The sequence below is a fragment of the Melanerpes formicivorus genome, unplaced genomic scaffold (assembly GCF_026170545.1).
Source record: "Melanerpes formicivorus ecotype bairdi unplaced genomic scaffold, bMelFor1.0.p_v2 SCAF_49, whole genome shotgun sequence".
Lineage (NCBI taxonomy): Eukaryota > Metazoa > Chordata > Aves > Piciformes > Picidae > Melanerpes > Melanerpes formicivorus.
Genome location: NW_027142401.1, coordinates 1,708,702 through 1,727,822, shown reverse-complemented (window position 1 = coordinate 1,727,822; position 19,121 = coordinate 1,708,702). Strand labels below are relative to the sequence as shown.

At 41.6% G+C, this 19,121-nt stretch overlaps 1 protein-coding gene across 2 annotated transcripts in view; it reads left to right on the top strand.

The window, feature by feature from the left end:
• PRKD1 (protein kinase D1) overlaps window positions 1-19,121 on the top strand; it is a 162,077-nt gene that overhangs the window by 76,051 nt on the left and 66,905 nt on the right. For both annotated transcript variants that reach the window (XM_068160307.1, XM_068160308.1), the window contains exon 2: window positions 14,299-14,437. In XM_068160307.1, coding sequence (XP_068016408.1) covers window positions 14,299-14,437 — 139 coding nt within the window. The remainder of the gene's footprint in view (window positions 1-14,298; window positions 14,438-19,121) is intronic.

Genomic DNA, 19,121 nt, shown 5'->3' with positions numbered 1-19,121 from the left:
TTCAGTGAATACTCTTCAACACTGACTGTCAACAAAGCTGGGAAGGGGTTTGGAGCACAAGCCCTGTGAGGAGAGGCTAAGGGAGTTGGGGTTGCTTAGCCTGGAGAAGAGGAGGCTCAGAGGAGACCTTATTGCTCTCTACAACTACCCGAAGGGAGGTTGTAGCCAGGTGGGGGTTGGTCTCTTCTCCCAGACAGAACAAGAGGACACAGTCTCAAACTGCACCAGGGGATGTTTAGGCTGGACGTTAGCAAGAAGTTCTTCGTAGAAAGAGTAATTGGCCATTGGAATGTGCTGCCCAGGGAGGTGGTGGAGTCACCATCACTGAAGGTGTTTAGGAAGAGACTGGCTGGGGCGCTTTGTGCCATGGTTTAGTTGACTAGATAGTGTTGGGTGATAGGTTGGACTCAATGATCTCAAAGGTCTTTTCCAACCTGGTCTGGTCTGGTCTATTCTATTCTATTCTGTTCTGTTCTGTTCTGTTCTGTTCTGTTCTGTTCTACCTTAAGATTTATCCATGAGCTTCTTTCCATGGTTTTCCTAGTCCTATGAAACTATTCCTAGCTTCACAGAAGACTTAAACATACGTTTAATTTTGACGCCTGAATGAGCCAAGAGTTTTTCCTTCCATTTATGCTTGTTAATAAAGGATGTGCAAATGGAAACAGAGCAGCTACAAGCACTTCTGTTAAGAAACACCATTGCTGACAGGATGCCTGGGGAGAAGAATCTTAGTTTAGGCCTTTGCTCTCAGGAGGCTTTTTTGGGGGTTTCAGTCTCTTAACTGCCAGTTTCTGTTGAGCGCTCATTACATGCACAGAAACTTTGTTGTGATCTGTTTGTGATCCCATGCATCTTTCAGTGGCTAGTGTTTCCTTTAGTGGTCTTGTCCTATACTGATGATTAGGACTATGTTCAAAAGGTCATACAGTCCAGCCTTGAAACTTTCAGGTAGTGCGGCTAGAAGCCCAAGTGGCCTCTTCCTGAGTGGCAGGGAAAAAACATTTTGGGTGTGGTGCACAATGAAACCTGAACCTCCCCTGACAGGCCTTGCTCAGATTTGCAAAGACGTGCTAAATTCATAGAAAACAATCCTTCACAGACATTTCTGTTCTTTGCTGGCTGCCCCAGGCAGCTTCCTGTTAATATTCTGGGTATTCTAAGCCACATTTTGAATGGGAAATTAGTATGTATAACATCAGATTGTGAGTTCTTATTTATAAACAAGTTAGTCCTCTGACTCCCTGTACAGAGCTGGTTCTAGATATGTGCACTCATGCTGAAATCATAGAATCATAGAATCACTAAGGCTGGAAAACACCTTTAAGCTCGTTGAGTCCAACTGTAACCCAGCTACCGTGACCGCTCAACTATATCCTGAAGCACCACATCTACACACTTCTGAACACCTCCAGGGATGGTGACTCCAACACCTCCCTGGGCAGCCTGTCCCAATGCCTCACCACTCTCTCAGTAAAGAAGTTTTTCCTAAGGTCTAATCTAAATCTCCCATGGCACAAGTTAAACCTATTTCCTCTCATCCTATTGCTAGTTACCTGGGAGAAGAGACCAACACCAGTCTCACTACAACCTCCTTGCAAGTAGTTGTAGAGAATAATAAGATCTCCCTTTAAACTTCCATTCTCCAGACTAACAACCCCGGTTGCCTGATGTGATGCCCTCCAAACCCCTCATCAATCTCATTGCTCTTCTCTGGACAAGCTCCAGGACCTCAGTGTCTTTACTATACTGTGGTGTCCAACATAAGTGCCCTCAGGCTTTTCTCATGCTATACTCCCCTCCTGATTATATTCCTTAGAGGATTGAGAAGCCTATTTACCTTGTTATTTGATGTTGTCTCTGTCTTTTATTAATGAGGATCCTGTTATTAACAAATGGAAGTAGACAACTGACCAATGAGCAAACTAGTTGGACAGACTGAGGGAGTTGGGGCTGTTCAGTCTGCAGAAGAGAAGGCTCCAAGGTGATCTAATTGTGGCCTTCCAGTATCTGAAGGGGGCCTACAGGAGGGCTGGGGAGGGACTTCTCAGGATCTCAGGTAGTGATAGGACTAGGGGGAATGGAATGAAGCTGGAGGTGGGGAGATTCAGGCTGGATGTGAGGAGGAGGTTCTTCCCCATGAGAGTGGTGAGACCCTGGAATGGGTTGTCCAGGGAGGTGGTTGAGGCCCCATCCCTGGAGGTGTTTAAGCCCAGGCTGGATGAGGCTGTGGCCAGCCTGCTCTAGTGTGGGGTGTCCCTGCCCATGGCAGGGGGGTTGGAACTAGCTGATCCTTGTGGTCCCTTCCAACCCTGAATGATACTGTGATACTATGATAGTTGTTAGTACTAGAAGTTGAACCAACATGCTTCATATACTTAGTCATTCACGTTTTGCTCAAGTTCAGTAGAAAAAAGCCCTTTACAAGTATATTTCAAATGACTCTCACAGTATTTTCTGGAATATAGAATTAATGTTGAGAGCTAAGGAAAAATTTAATAGATTTTTTAAAATATCTTTACACTTTATTCAAAATATAAGGCAGTTGTGTTTTTTTCAGGAGGAAACCATGTATTTGGGAGTGCTTTAATTAAAACAGCAGCTTCTGTTAGGGCTGGTTTATTTTGTTGCCTTACAAAACCCAGATTTAAATTCATCTTCTACAAATTACTGAAACTGACACTTCTCTTGAAGGAAATGGAGTATATTTTGGAAGCAGATTAAAGGTATAAAGAGGTGAGAATGATCTCTAGATCTCTCACTTTTATAAGGTCTGTCTAGATCTCTTACTTCATCCACAGAAACTGCGTGTAAGCAGTTTATGTGTTGTGCAATCTGCAAGAGATCAAAGAGATTTGTTCTATGTGTAGTCTATTGAGTTATGTACATGACTGAGTCTCTTGAATTGATGTAGTGCTTGTTCAGAGGCAGCTAAAACACATCTGGTGACAGACTTGCAGAAATGGAGGGGCTGGGATTTTTTTTTGTTTGTTTATTTGAAAAATCATGTGTGGAATTGGCCCTTGAATTGGTTTATTTTCATCTTAAATTAGGAGTTTGTTTTGGCATAGAATTAGTGAGACTGCAGCTTCAGAAAGAGTGAATGCATGTGAGCAAGGGACTCTTTAGTCCCTGTCTGAACACTTTTTGGTTACAGGAACTAGAAGAAAGACTTGATTTTGTTAGTTGATTCATCATCCTTTTTTCTGCCTGTTCCCTAAAGGGTAGGAAAGTTTCTGCTCCAGTTCTCAACCTCCTTGGTGAGAACTGCAATCTGTTCATGAAGCATCTACACAAATGGATGCCTGTCAACAATCTGACACTGTTGTTGTCACGTTCTTCTCGTCAATGTTTTGCAGGAAGCTCCGTAATTCTGTACTGGGATGGACAGTGTTGAGCTGCGCAGAGAACAGATACAGGAACTGTGGGAGCCTTTCTGCCAAGGTCTCCATATTGCCTTAGAGAAATGTGACACTAATGGATCAGTGTTAGTAGAACAGTGCTCCCAAACTCTCAGTAGAAAATAACTGAGAAGACACAAACTGTTAGTGCTCTCCCTCAGTGCTTCTGCCAGTGACAATTTTCAGGGGAATTCCACAGCCTGTGCAGATTTGGTAGGTGTGATAATACTTTTGGCTCCAACAGAATGTGGAGACCACTTTCCCTTTTGAGACTCATTGTTGTGTGTTTATTATTATTACTTTTCTAAATATTTCTGTTGACTTAGCCTCTTCATCTAGAATAGGATAGGATAGGATAGGATAGGATAGGATAGGATAGAATAGAATAGAATAGAATAGAATAGAATAGAATAGAATAGAATAGAATAGAATAGAATAGAATAGAATAGAATAGAATAGAATAGAATAGAATTAACCAGGTTGGAAAAGATCTTTGAGACCCTTGAGTCCAACCTATCTAATCAACTAAACCATGGCACAAAGGGCCCCATCAAGTCTCTTCCTAAACACCTCCAGTGATGGTGACACCACCACCTCCCTGGGAAGCCCATTCCAATGGCCAATAACTCTTTCTATGAAGAACTTCTTGCTAACATCCAGCCTAAACCTCCCCTGGTGCAGTTTGAGACTGTGTCCTCTTGTTCTGGTGCTGGCTGCCTTGGAGAAGAGACCAACCCCCACCTAGCTACAACCTCCCTTCAGGTAGCTGTAGAGAGCAATAAGGTCTCCTCTGAGTCTCCTCTTCTCCAGGCTAAGCAACCCCAACTCCCTCAGCCTCTCCTCACAGGGCTGTGCTCCAAACCCCTCCCCAGCTTTGTTGCCCTTCTCTGGACACTTTCCAGCAAGTCAACATCTTTCCTACCTGATAAAGTGAGCCACACAAGTTCTATGATTCTAAGTCTGTTTTGATTTGCATGGCATATGAGATTACAGAATTTTTATGTGACCACAAAAGTTATTTATTTATGCTTTATATCTACTTGACTCTGGTCATCTTCATTGTATTGGAAGGTGTAATAACATAGTCACAAAATAATAGTAAAAAACCTAACTCATGCTGAAGATGAACTCTGAAACGTCAGAGGTTATTTTGAATTAAGGCAGTCTTTACCTGTTATTAGTGAAAATCAATTTCCAAGACATCATGAATCCATGGTTTTGGTAACCCATTACATGCAGTCATTCAGAATTAAATAATTCCAAGTCTCGATGAAAAAAATTTAGTGGAAACGGAGAAAGGTATCATAATGACTCATGGTAACACAAATAATTACTCTAATTGTGCTAAAATCCTCTTTGTTTGGGAGAGAAGTGCTATCATTTCAGATTTTTAGTTGGGGCTGTTCAGTCTGCAGAAGAAAAGGCTCCGAGGTGACCTAATTGTGGCCTTCTAGTATCTGAAGGGGGCCTACAGGAAGGCTGGGGAAGGACTTCTCAGGATGTCAGGTAGTGATAGGACTAGGGGGAATGGAATGAAGCTGGAGGTGGGGAGATTCAGGCTGGACGTGAGGAGGAAGTTCTTCCCCATGAGAGTGGTGAAGCCCTGGAATGGGTTGTCCAGGGAGGTGGTCGAGGCCCTGTCTCTGGAGGTGTTTAAGCCCAAGCTGTACGAGCCTCTGTCCAGCCTGATGTAGTGTGGGGTGTCCCTGCCCATGGCAGGGGGTTGGAACTAGATGATCCTTGTGGTCCCTTCCAACCCTGAATGATAGTATGGTACTATGATACTATGAACTGCATTGAGCTGAGTTGGGTTGACCCTCAAGGGTTGTGATTTTAAAAGAAGTAAGAAGGAGAATATTGTAAATAGGGAACCACACTGCCCCATAGTAAAGCTTTAAGACACTCGTCTGATGTTAGAAATGCACCAAGTGGTGGTGGTTCTCTGAAGTTATATCCAGAAATATATCCACAATAACCAAAATGAGAATACAGGCTCAAGCCATGGCCCAATATCACACAAATGTTTTAGTTGTTTATTTGCATGCTTCCCAATACAGTTTGAACTGTGTCAAATCACACTCTGTCAGATGATGCCCAGATGGTTTGGGTCCTAGCATGCATAAGGGACTGTTCAAAATAATCTCTGGGAATTGCATCTCCCTATTTTGGCGGAAAGTGGTCATCTATGTGGCAGTGAGCCATTTCTGTGCCGCCCAGCATTGGATCTGGAGAATGGTTCCTGGCTGGTTTAGTGGGTATAATCTGGAAAACTTCTCTGTTTCACTCCGTGACTAAGTCAGAAGCAAACCTAATACTTTTTTTTGGGGAACCCATAAGCAAAAATGATGCAAGAACCTGTAGTGCTGTTCCTTTTTTCTGCTTTAATCCTTGTAAAGCTGGCTGCTTGCTGCTAACCTCAAGGCTCACAAGGCTGAAGGTCTTTCCTAAGTGTATTTTCCTTGTTCACATCATTTCTCTTCCTAGACTTTCAAGATTTTGTCAGTTGCTTCTTTACCTTTCCAGGTCAAGGTCTTTGTTCATCAATCATTCAGCTTCCTTTCTGTACCCATGAAATGTGGGCTTGACCTAAACCCATTTTGCATAGCACTGCAATGTAGGCAGTATCAAGATGGTTAGTACTACTCTTCTTATCTTCTGATACTTTTCTTTCTTGTACCACTGAAAGCTGATTCTCTGGAGAAAATAGAAAGAAGGGGGGAAAATAGATGTATGGCCTATCCTAACTGTTGCGTGCCTGGCAAGTGCAAGGAAGTTCTAGAAGGGGAATGTTGCCATTTTCTGAAGCATCCTGGAATGAGGAGTCTGCTGCTGGAGCAGGCACCGGTTCCTGTTCTTGCTCAGATGATACTACGTATATTCTGGAATGGGCTGCCTGAGGAGGTGGTGGAGTCACCATCACTGGAGGTGTTCAGGAGGAGACTTGATGGGGTGCTTGGTTGCATGGTTTAGTTGATTAGGTGGTGTTGGATGATAGGTTGGACACGATGATCTTGAAAGTCTCTTCCAACCTGGTTTGGTCTATTCTATTCTATTCTATTCTATTCTATTCTATTCTATTCTATTCTATTCTATTCTATTCTATTCTATTCTATTCTATTCTATTCTTTCCTATTCCTATTCCTATTCCTATTCCTATTCCTATTCCTATTCTGTATAGCCACAGCATGAATTTCTTCTGTGAAGAAAGTCTTTGAAAGCTAACTACTGCATTTTCCAATAAAACTGTCATCAAGTCTCTTATTACTTACCTTGTGCATACAGAACTAAAGTTTTCGTGATAGCATTGTGCTGGGTACTTAGAGCCTTTTAAAAGGGACTGGAGTTTTGCCACAATTAAATGAGAATTTAGACAGTACTCCTGGCCAAAAATTCTGTGCTTCGCAGTACCGTGAATTTTTTGTGTTGTAACCTCTCTAGAGAAAGGAAATCCTGATTTCTAAAAATAAAATGCATTGTTTTTTAGGAATGTAAAAGAAGTGTGTTTTGCTTAGTATGGTTGTAGATTTGTATCTTTATTTTGAAACAATTGCATCAATGTAAGAGTTTTTCTTTGTTTATTTATTTTTATACAAGTCAGGATTAGGTTGACAACAGCTGAGTCTAGTTGAGAGGCATCCCTGCCTGTGGTGGGAAAGTTGGAGGAGATGATTGCTCAGATCCTTTCTAACTTAAGCCATTGTATGATTCTATGACTCAACTTTTCCACATGCTATGAAGACATTGTTTAGCCCACAGTCTTAACCTGCACTGGATCATGATCTTGGTGCTGAGAAACACTTGGAGGTTCTATCAAGGTTCTTGTTGCTTTTGATGGTAATCACTAAGGACTTCTCGAAGTAACTGAGAGAAAAAAACCAGCAGCTTTTCAGCCAGCACCAGAACAAGAGGACACAGTCTCAGGCTGTGCCAGGGGAGGTTTAGGCTGGATGTTAGGAAGAAGTTCTACACAGAGAGAGTGATTGCCCATTGGAATGGGCTGCCTGGGCAGGTGGTGGAGTCACCATCATTGGAGGTGTTCAGGAGGAGACTTGATGGGGTGCTTGGTGCCATGGGTTAGTTGTTTATGTAGGTTGGATTAGTTGATAGGTTGGATAGGATGATCTTGAAGGTCTCTTCCAACCTGGTCTGGTCTGGTTCTATTCTATTCTATTCTATTCTATTCTATTCTATTCTATTCTATTCTATTCTATTCTATTCTATTCCATCCCATCCCATCCCATCCCATCCCATCCCATCCCATCCCATCCCATCCCATTCCATTCCATTCCATTCCATTCCATTCCATTCCATTCCATTCCATTCCATTCCATTCCATTCTGTCATGAGGTCTTGGTTGACAGGTTGGACTTGATGATCTTTGGGGTCTTTTCCAACCTTGTTGATTGTGTGATTGTGTGTGATCCATATGTTTAATTGCTATTAATTATTGAATGCGTCTCACTTCATTCCAGAAATACTCCTGTATTTAGATGTATCAGGTCTTTTACAGTTCCATTTCTTTAATAACAAAACAATTTGGTTGTCATAGTAATTGCATAATTTAAAAATCTTTTAAATACCACCTTTTTTCTTCCCCCCCCAGCAGTTTGCCTTTGATCCTTGTGTTGAGAGCAGTTATGGATATATGTGACTCAGCTTCTGTCTGCCTCTGGATGGATGTATGCCATTGAGATTACCGACTGATACAATGGATAATGGATTAAATTAATTACTGAATAATTATAATTAAGAGGTTCTAGTTATTGAAATTTAATGAGTCTGCAATTTTTTTGTAGTATCACTTGAAGTCTTTTTAAATGAAACCTAGAATTTGCATAATCATTTGGCTTCTATACAGTTATTGGTGAAATATTGTGGTGGATTTTCTTGAGATGTTTACAGTTGCTAAGGGTAAAAACACTTCAGTAATTGCTTCTGCTTTGGTATCTGCTGAGGAGAGGTTAGTGCTGAGCCTCCTTTTGCCCTCGTGTTATGGATAATCTGCTGGCACTGTACCCACAAGCTGGGCAATACCAAATCTTTACTTGAGATCCTAATTAGCAGTTTTTGTCATGGGAAGAATGATTATGTTAGTAAATCAATATTTTTTTAACTATTTAATGAGTTTTTAAAGTCTTATGGGTTTGACAGGGTGCTTGGTTGCATGGGTTAGTTGACTAGGTGGTGTTGGATGATAGGTTGGATGCGATGATCTTGAAGGTCTCTTCCAACCTGGTCTGGTCTGGTCTATTCTATTCTATTCTATTCTATTCTATTCTATTCTATTCTATTCTATTCTATTCTATTCTATTCTATTCTATTCTATTCAGGAAGTGAGGAAGTGAAAGAATCACACAACCTTAGGCTGCTTAGGGGTGATTTCAAGTGCTTCCTGGCTTTTACCATGAGATCTGCTACAATAAAATGAAATGTGTCATGTAAGAATGTTTAGAGGGCAGTTTTTAAAGCTCGGGGTTTGGAATAAAAGTCCATTATGCTTTTTCCAAGTAATCACATTTATTGTGGCAACATTACAGTACTCAATAAGGAGAAACTATTGGCATAGTATGAGACTGGCATCATTGCAAAGGCAAGATTGGGAATGCTGAAAACTGACATTTAGGGCTTTGTTGCAGAAATTTCTGGAAGTTAACATAAGGGTAATCACACCTCTTGAGAGGGACAGATATGCATTTTATTTCTTGTGGAGGGGTAATTGATTAAAGTAGTACTAAAGTAGCATTCACAGTCTGTGAATGATTGCTGCATCTATGTTCTGTAAATATTAATGCTTTAAAAGCTAATAAACTGGCAAATTTAAATCACTATTATCCAACAATAAATACATCGTACTTTACTGTGCTCTGGTAAGACCTCGCTTGAAATGACTGCATCCAGCTCTGGAGCCCTCAAAACAGGAAGGACATGGATTTGATGGGGCTGGTCCAGAGGAGAGCCAGGAAAAATTATTAGAGGGCTAGAACACCTCTCCTACAAGGACAAGATGAGGGAGCTGGGGTTGTTCAGCCTGGAGAAGACAAGGCTCTGGGGAGACCTAAGAGTGGCCTTCCAGTACCTGAAGAAGGCTTACAAGAAGCCTGGAGAGAGGCTGTTTACAAAGGCCTGGAGCAGATTATTCAGAGCCACATCCAGCCTGGCCTTAAGAACCTCCAGGGATAAAGCTTCTACTACCTCCCTAGGCAACCTGCTCCAGTGTCTCACCACGCTCATGGGGAAGAACTTCTTCCTAACATCCAATTTGAATCTCCCCATTTCTGGTTTTTTTTTTTCCCATTCCCCCTAGTCCTGTCACTCCCTGACACCCTAAAAATTCCCTCCCCAGCTTTCTTGTAGGCTCCCTTAAGATACTGGAAGGCCACAGTTAGGTCTCCTCAAAGTCTTCTCTTCCATACTGAATTGCCCCAGCTCCCTCAGTCTGTCCTAGGAGAGGTTCTCCAGCCCTCTAATCATCCTTGTGGCCCTTCTCTGGCCTCCAGATCCTTCCTGTAATAGGGCTCCATGTTAGATAGCAGTTCGTTAGCATGTTAGATAACAGTTTGCTTTGAGATTAGTAGTTGTTTATAACTACCTGTTCCCCTTTGCAATGGTTTTCTCATAGTGGGCTATGATATCCCTCTGACAGATTACAAGCTGCTTACCAGTAATGAGTATGTCCACTTGTACTAATACTAACATGGTAATGAAATGCTCTGTTTTATGGAGAATGTAGCTAATATGATGTATCTTCCTAATGTCTCTCATAAATTGACCTGAAATAGCAAAATTGAAAGGAGAAGTTTGCAAAATAGAAATAGGGCTCTGTAGGATCATAGAATCAACAAGGTTAGAAACGACCTCAAAGATCATCAAGTCCAACCTGTCACCCAAGACCTCATGACTACTAGACCATGGCACCAAGTTCCACGTCCAATCCCCTCTTGAACACCTCCAGGGATGGCGACTCCACCACCTCCCTGGGCAGCACATTCCAATGGCTAACAACTCTCTGTGAAGAATTTCTCCTCACCTCGAGCTTAAACGTCCCCTGGTGCAGCTTGAGACTGTGTCCTCTTGTTCTGGTGCTGGTTGCCTGGTTGCCTCCTCTTAGAAGGATTGACATTGGTTATTCTCTTCAATAGTAATTGCATTCCTTCTTCTTTTTATTTTCTTTCTTTCAAAATGGCTTTATTAAAAAACACTCTCAACTTTTCCAGAGTATCAGTGTCTAAGGCAAATCAGATTTTCCATTTATCTTCAGGTGTGCTAAAGCTTTCATTCATTTGGCCAGCCTGGTCTGGTGTGGGGTGTCCCTGCCCATGGCAGGGGGGTTGGAACTAGATGATCCTTGTGGTCCCTTCCGACCCTGACTGATTCTATGATTTTCTGAACCCCGGTTTCTATTCTGCCAAATCTTGCAGAAATGCTGAATTTCCCTCCTTACAGAAATGACAATGACCATTTCACTTCTTATAATTCTACTTTAATCACCTGTTATAACAAAACAAGGCTTTTTATTAGTGTTAGGAATTTAGACCCAAGACCCTTTGGTTTTGGTTTTTAATTAGTTTTTAGGTAGCTTATCCGTAGTTAGCATTTAGGTAGCTTGGCATTTATGCATTTCGATTTGGCATTTCCTGTTTCCCTGTATCTGGCAAAAAGAAATGCTATTTATAGTGCTGTAGTATCAAGCAATGTGGCTGCTTTTTGTTTACTTTTGTTTGTGCATCTCAGCGTTATTGTTGGCAGGAGAAAGCTTAGCCGAGGGAATATTTTTGTCGCCATTTCAACAGTTGGTCCTTACACAACATTGTATTTGGAGAATTGCACTGTGAAACAGCTTTCTTGGCATGAGAGTAGTTTATCTGGGGAAAACTATCTTGAACCCAGAAGAATCATAGAATGCTTTGCTTTGGAAAGGACCTCCAAAGGTCATCTAGTCCAATCCCCCTCCAGTCAGCAGTGACATCCTCTGCTAGATCAGGTTGCTCACAACCTTGCTGAGCTTGACTTTTAATATCTTCGGGGATGGGGCCTCAACTACCTCCCTGGGCAACCTGTTACAGTGTTCCACCACCCTCATTAGAAAAAATTTGTTCCTAACATCCAATCTAAATCTACTCTTCTCTAATTTCAAACCATTGCCCCTCACCCTATCGCTACAGGCCTTTGTAAACAGTCGCTCTGCAAGCCTTCTTGTAGCCCCTTCAGGTACTGGAAGGCCACTATTAGGTCACCTTGGAGCCTTCTGTCCTCCAGGCTGAACAACCCCAGCTCCCTCAGCCTGTCCTTGCGTATAATTTACCAAAAAAATGTTGTGATTGAATTTCTTTTTCGCTATAGACCATAATAAATGCCACCTCAAAATGCAAATACTTTCATGTACACGTTTCATGTATAGCAAATTGCTTTGAAAGCTAGAGTAAGCATTTCACATCTAAGCCCTGACTTTAGTTTGCTCTTGAGCCAGAAAATTGCTTTTGGAAATAGATTAATTTTTTTAGTCATAATGGGATTTGGAAATGATACTTTGAGAATTAAGGTCATTCAGCATTATTTGTCTTATTCTTACTGATTTAGTCCTTAGTATTTACTGCATCTTATGGATGTGATGCTTGAAATATTTCATCTTCACATTTGGGACTGAGAGAAAATGCCCACTGGGTTATGTTGTCTTTATGCACAATCAAGAATAGCCTTTCATAGGACACAGACAAGCAATCTGTCTAGGTCTTTCAATGTGCACAGTAGACATGAACAAAAATTCTATATGTTCATACACATGTACTGTAACAGTATTTTGCAGATACTCTCTGAGAATGTTTTATGTTTCAGAGTGTGTAAATTGTTTCTCTTCACTATTAGTGACCATTTCCACCACATTTTTTTCAGTCAGGTAATCTGCCTAAGTAAGTATTAGCAATGGGTTGGTACTTAGGTTGTAATCTGGGATAAAATGTGGCAAAATTTATGAGGTTGTAGCCAGGTGGGGGCTGGTCTCTTCTCCCAGGCAACCAGGACCAGAACAAGAGGACACAGTCTCAAGCTGCACCAGGGGAGGTTTAGACTGGATGTTAGGAAGAAATTCTTTATAGAGAGAGTGATTGCCCATTGGAATGGGCTGTCCAAGGAGGTGGTGGAGTTGCCATCATTGGAGATGTTTAGGAGGATACTTGATGGGGTGCTTGGTGCCATAGTTTAGTTGATTAGATGGTATTGGATGATAGGTTGGACATGATGATCTCTGAGGTATCTTCCAACCTGGTCTGGTCTATCCCATCCTATCCTATCCTAGTGATAGGACTAGGGGGAATGGAATGAAGATGGAGGTGGGGAGATTCAGGCTAGATGTGAGGAGGAGGTTCTTCACCATGAGAGTGGTGAAACCCTGGAATGTGTTGTCCAGGGAGGTGGTCGAGGCCCCATCCCTGGGGGTGTTTAAGAGCAGGCTGGATGAGGCTCTGTCCAGGCTGATCTAGTGTGGGGTGTCCATGCCCATGTCAGGGGGGTTGGAACTAGATGATCCTTGTGGTCCCTTCCAACCCTGAATGAAACTATGAAACTATAATATTTAGATGATTTAATTCAAACCAAGGATCTGACTATTTTTTTCTCTCTCTTTTCAGTATGTGCTTTAAAGCTTAAAAAAAAAAAGCATAGCTTTCTTAGGATGCCTGGACAGGTTCCAAAGTTTCCAGTAGTTAGTAACTAATACATTGTTTTAAAGTAGTTTTTTGTTGGGTTCCTTCTATTCTGCATTCTTTTCACAATAATTCTAACCTCAAAACCTGCCAGTTTATCTCTCAAGCCATGCTTATTGTTGTGTTTCTTTCACTGCACACTGAGAAAACTCCTAAATAACACATGAAGCAGTTCAGAGATGTAAAATTGAATTTGAATCTTTTGTCAGAAAAAAATAGTTTCTTGGCTGTGTTTTCAAAACAAAAATCTGAATTCCTTAGACTGGGAGCATGAAAAACATTAATTCCCATCTTTTTTTTTGTGCTGCAGAAACAAAAGAAACCAGAAAAGCCTGGGGGGTGGTGGTGGTGAAAAGTTTCTTCTATAATAATCTCAAAGTTAATTTAGTAGTTACTAGGCTTTGTAAAGCATTTTTTAATCTTAAATCTGGTTCCAAAGCTCCAAATTAATTGCATGGAAATACATGATTATGATTAAGTTTGGAAGTAGTGTTTTATGTGTTTAGATAGTAGGCATCTAGTAACTTTAGCCTCAAGGAATAGGTAGATATAATGAGCTGTCTTTTAGGCATTGTGTGTTAGGCAGAGCTGAAAAATACTTCCTCCACTTTCAAAGCATCTTTTTGGCAGTAATATGAGGAGAGATCATAGAATCATTGAATAACACAGACTGAAAGGGAGCTCCATAGATGATGTGCTCCAAAATCCTGCTCCAGGAGGGTCTGATTAACTCACCTTGCTCAGGAACATGTCTTTGATAAAGCTACCAGCAGTGGCTAAGGCATGCATGTATTTCTCTCTCATTTTCTAGTGGTTATGCATTGTTCACAGGGGAAGAGAAAGGCAAATGAACTTACGTGCTTGGGGGAGTACTGGAACAGGCTGCCCAGAGAGGTTGTGGAGTCTCTGGAGACTTTCAAAACCTGCCTGGCTGGATTTCTGTGCAGCCTGCCCTAGCTGATCCTGCTCTGGCATTGAGGATGATCTCTAAAGGTCCCTTCCAATCCCTAACATTCTCTGATTCTGTGATACTCAGAATATGGTAATAATTATTGTCATAAATGAAAAAAATGCATACCCTATTTGGTACTAATTAGAAGAATTATTTAGTCTGCCCTTAAAATTTAATTACATACTAATTGTATGTTACAGTTATGTATTTTATAATACAATAAATTCTTCTGGGTTTGTATTTGCAGTTTCCTGAGTGTGGGTTCTATGGAATGTACGACAAAATTCTGCTCTTCCGCCATGACCCTGCCTCTGAAAACATCCTCCAGTTGGTGAAATCAGCTGCAGATATCCAAGAAGGAGACCTAGTTGAAGTTGTCCTGTCAGGTAACTATAAAACCCAATGAAAATTATTACTGTCATGCTTTTGCAGCTGAAAATAGGAACAAGGTTTTTAAATCCCAGTTAGGTTTCCAACAAAAAAGGAGATTTTTGTTTGCATGGACATTCACCTACACTCAGTCGAAATCTTTTTCAGATGTATGTAAGTATGTGTCCAGTTCTGGACCCCTCAATTTAAGAAGGACATTGAGACACTTGAACGTGTCTCCCAACGAGGCTGGGGAGAGGCCTCGAGCACAACAAGCCCTGTGAGGAGAGGCTGAGGGAGCTGGGATTGTTTAGCCTGGAGAAAAGGAGGCTCAGGGCAGACCTTATTGCTGTCTACAACTACCTGAATAGAGGTTGTAGCCATCTGGGAGTTGGTCTCCCAGGCATCAGAACCAGAACAAGAGGACACAGTCTTAAGCTGCACCAGGGGAGGTTTGGGCTGGAGGTGAGGAGAAAGTTTTTCACAGAGAGAGTTGTTAGCCATTGGAATGGGTTGCCCAGGGAGGTGCTGGAGGTGTTCAAGAGGGGATCAGACGTGGCACTTGGTGCTATGGTTTAGTAATCATGAGGTCTAGGGTGACAGGTTGGACTTGATGATCTTCGAGATCTCTTCCAACCTTATTGATTCTCTTCTATGATATTATGACTACTTTTAAAAATTAGATTCTATTTTCTATTGCACTGTATACTTTCAATCAATCTCATTTTGTCCATAGTACTAGTTAAGCAACAAGTTAATTTTAATAAGCAATTTGGAAGATGCATGTTCCACATACATCAGGGAAAAATCATCCTGTGTGGCAGCACAACGCTTTTCAGAGAGGCACAGTAGAAACAAATTGTAACAACAAATGCAGCAGGTATTTTAACATTTGCTTAATTAACAGAGTAGCTTGAAAATTGGAACTGGTCTTCATATATCCAATTAATACTCAATTGGATAGAGTGTACATTTTCCTGTTAGTTAATGCAATCAGTTCATAATTACCTTTGGAGGAACTGTCAGTGCCAGTCTTGCCAGCAGTGACCCGGCTTCTTTTAAAGTAAGGGGTTACAGTTTTCACCTTATATGAAGGGTCGTGACAATGTCCACTGGAAGCAGGGTTAACTACTTTTTCAAAGCCCTACATGACAGTGCCTACCAGGCCTGCTCAGCTCCCATACATGATTCATTTTTAAGCTTAGTAAAGGAAGGCAAGAGAAAAATGTAAATTCTAGGTGGGATAGCAAACAATGTTTGCTGATGACACCAAGCTGTGTGGTGCAGCAGACACGCTGGAGGGAAGGGAGGCCATCCAGAGGGACCTTGACAGGCTGGAGAGGTGGGCACAAGCCAACCTCAGGAGGTTCAACAAGACCAAGTGCAGGGTCCTGCATCTGGGTCGAGGCAATCCCAGGCACAAATACAGGCTGGGCAGTGACTGGCTGGAAAGCAGCCCTGAGGAGAGGGACTTAGGGGTGCTGGTGGACAAGAAGCTCAACATGAGCTCTCAATGTGCACTTGCAGCCTGCAAAGCCAATCAGATCCTGGGCTGCATCAGCAGAAGTGTGGCCAGCAGGTCAAGGGAGGTGATTCTCCCCCTCTACTCAGCTCTGGCGAGACCCCACCTGGAGTACTGTGTCCAGTTCTGGAGCCCCTATTACAAGAGGGATGTGGAGGTGCTGGAACATGTCCAGAGAAGGGCCAGGAGGATGATCAGAGGGCTGGAGCACCTCTCCTATGAGGACAGACTGAAGGAGTTGGGGCTGTTCAGTTTGGAGAAGAGAAGGCTCCGAGGTGACCTAATTGTGGCCTTCCAGTATCTGAAGGGGGCCTACAGGAAGGCTGGGGAGGGACTTCTCAGGATCTCAGGTAGTGATAGGACTAGGGGGAATGGAATGAAGCTGGAGGTGGGGAAATTCAGGCTGGATGTGAGGAGGAGGTTCTTCCCCATGAGAGTGGTGAAACCCTGGAATGTGTTGTCCAGGGAGGTGGTTGAGGCCCCATTCCTGGAGGTGTTTAAGAGCAGGCTGGATGAGGCTCTGTCCAGCCTGATCTAGTGTGGGGTGTCCCTGTCCATGGCAGGGGGGTTGGAACTAGATGATCCTTGTGGTCCCTTCCAACCCTGACTGATACTATGATACTATTTCTGAGTGGTTATTCAAGAGGAGTGCTGGATGCTTCTTGTAAAGGATTATTGGTTGTCTGACAAGTACAAATGATGGTATGGGAAGGTGAAAAGGTGGAACAAAACAAAATAACTCTTCATAGCCTAGGAAATGTAAAAGTCAAAGGAGACAAGCTGATAAATTCATGCAAAGCCAGAAAATGAAAGTTGTAGTCTGAAGGTGACTAGCAGTTGAAGGAATGTTAGAAGAGATGTAGAACAAGTGATTGTTTGTGATGTGAAAGGCCAAAGGTTGAAGGCAATGAGATTTAAGGAAAATGGATTTAAGGAGCATGTTCAGCCAACAGAGGGGTCATCAACTGGAGTAAGAAATAAGCACAAGTTATGTGAGTGGAATGTGGAGGAAATCTAGGGACACTCTTAGGTGCCTATAGGACTCGTCAAAAGCTTAGATGCAAGAAGGGTTAAGATGCAAAGTTTACAAGAGAATGCAGAAGAGTGAATGCTGGAATTGTAAAGATTTAAGGATACTATTTGATAAATCAAGCCTAGAAGGTGGATGAAGTGCTTTATTTTTGCACAGTTCTGGGAAGATGCTTCAAAACAGGGAGAAGTCCCATGAAAGCAGAAATTTCTATAGAAGAGTATAAGGATTAGTGAAGAGAAAGCCAAAGTCCTAATGGATGCTCAGAGGAGTGGAGGTCAGAGTTAGATCACCTGATCTAAACCAACTGAGCTTGTGAATGTAGTTTTCTTGTATAGGACCCCATTCCATACTCCTTGATTAGAACAGGAAGAAGTACAATAAGGAATAATGGAAGACATTCCTTCAAGTCATTGTTTTTCCATATCAGGAAACAAATTTTTTCCCCTTTTGAAAAGACACAAGTAATCTCCATTCCATGTTTCCCACAGAAAATAGTCACTCCAGATAAGCAAATGAGTTGCAGTGGAAAAAAATCAGCGAGGAATTTCGTGATTTAGTTGATGTATTGCTTATATGCCTTTGAAATAGAGACTACATCTCATCCAGCTCCCCAAAATTAAACTAGCTGTTTAAATCTTCAAGAGCAGCACTTCATATGATATTTGCCAAAGTGATAAAGTGTTTAAGAGTAGGACTCAAAGCCTTAAATTTTTAATATAATAGAGTACTATCCTACTGTATTCTAGTAACCATATTTTAACTAAAGGTAAATCCCCAAAGTGCACTGTTGTACACTTCCTAATAATTCTATTACCCAGTTGTTGACAGTATTGATGATATAGATAATTTTATCTGGTTTTATTTGTGATGAAAATAAATTGATCTTTATTACTTTCCTGTTATTGATTTACAGAATTTCTGTGGTGTTCTGTTTCCCTTTTACAATCACTGACTATCAACAAAGCTGGTGAGGGGTTTGGAGCACAAGCCCTGTGAGGAGAGGCTGAGGGAGCTGCAGTTGCTTAGCCTGGAGAAGGGGAGGCTCAGAGGAGACCTTATTGCTGTCTACAACTGAAGGGAGGTTGTAGCCAGCTGGGGGTTGGTCTCTTCTCCCAGACAGTCAGCAACAGAACAAGAAGACACAGTTGCAAGCTGTGCCAGGGGTGGTTTAGGCTGGATGTTAGGAAGAAGTTATTCACAGAAAGAGTTATTGGCCATTGCAATGTGCTGCCCAGGGAGGTGGTGGAGTCACCATCACTGGAGGTGTTTAGGAACAGACTTGAAGGGGTGCTTGGTGTCATGGTTTAGTTGATTAGATAGTGTTGGATGATAGATTGGACTCAATGATCTCAAAGGACTTTTCCAACCTGGTTAATTCTATTCTATTCTATTCTAACTCTATCAGAAGTTGTGCAACCATAGGATTGTGTCATGATGGATTGGAAAAAAAAGAGAGAGAAAAGAAATAGAATTTAGATGATACAGATCTTTTAGGAGGTCATTGTAATGAAGGAAATCTTTATGTGAAGATTGTTGAGCTTGAATAACTGTGCAATGCAAAATGCCTATGTGAGATTGTGTTATATTGAGAACTAAGTATAGTGTAATATTTTACATGTTTAATGGTCTTACAGAAAACAGGGTGTGATCCTGCTTGTGTAGTTATAGCATTTCTGAATTTAAAAGTCTTAATTTCATTAGCTTGTGGTCACTGAAAAACCCCAAAGAAAATTTTAAGCATTATGATTTTCTTATTTGAAGCAAAAAATGCATTAAAAGATCATCCAGATTTGACTGTTGAAGGCAACCAGTTCTGTTGCTTATTACCATACTAAGGCGCTGCAAAAGAACATGTGAGATGTCATAACTCCTCTTACAGAGTTTACTTATAAGTCTTCCCAATTTCTCTCCAAAAATTACAGATGTTTTCTTGTGGTGCTACTTTGATTATCCATGGGTCTTCATGGGAAACCAATTCTTAAGTATGGAGTTTGTGGAGTTCTGGAATCAAGGCCTTTTTCCTCTAATTCCAGTGCTGTGAATTCAGCGAGAAATATTTTATTCCTCATACTTCTTTATGCAACTTGCCTTTGTAGATGACACACATGCCTTTCTCCTAGTACAGTTGTGCATATGAACTTCAAAA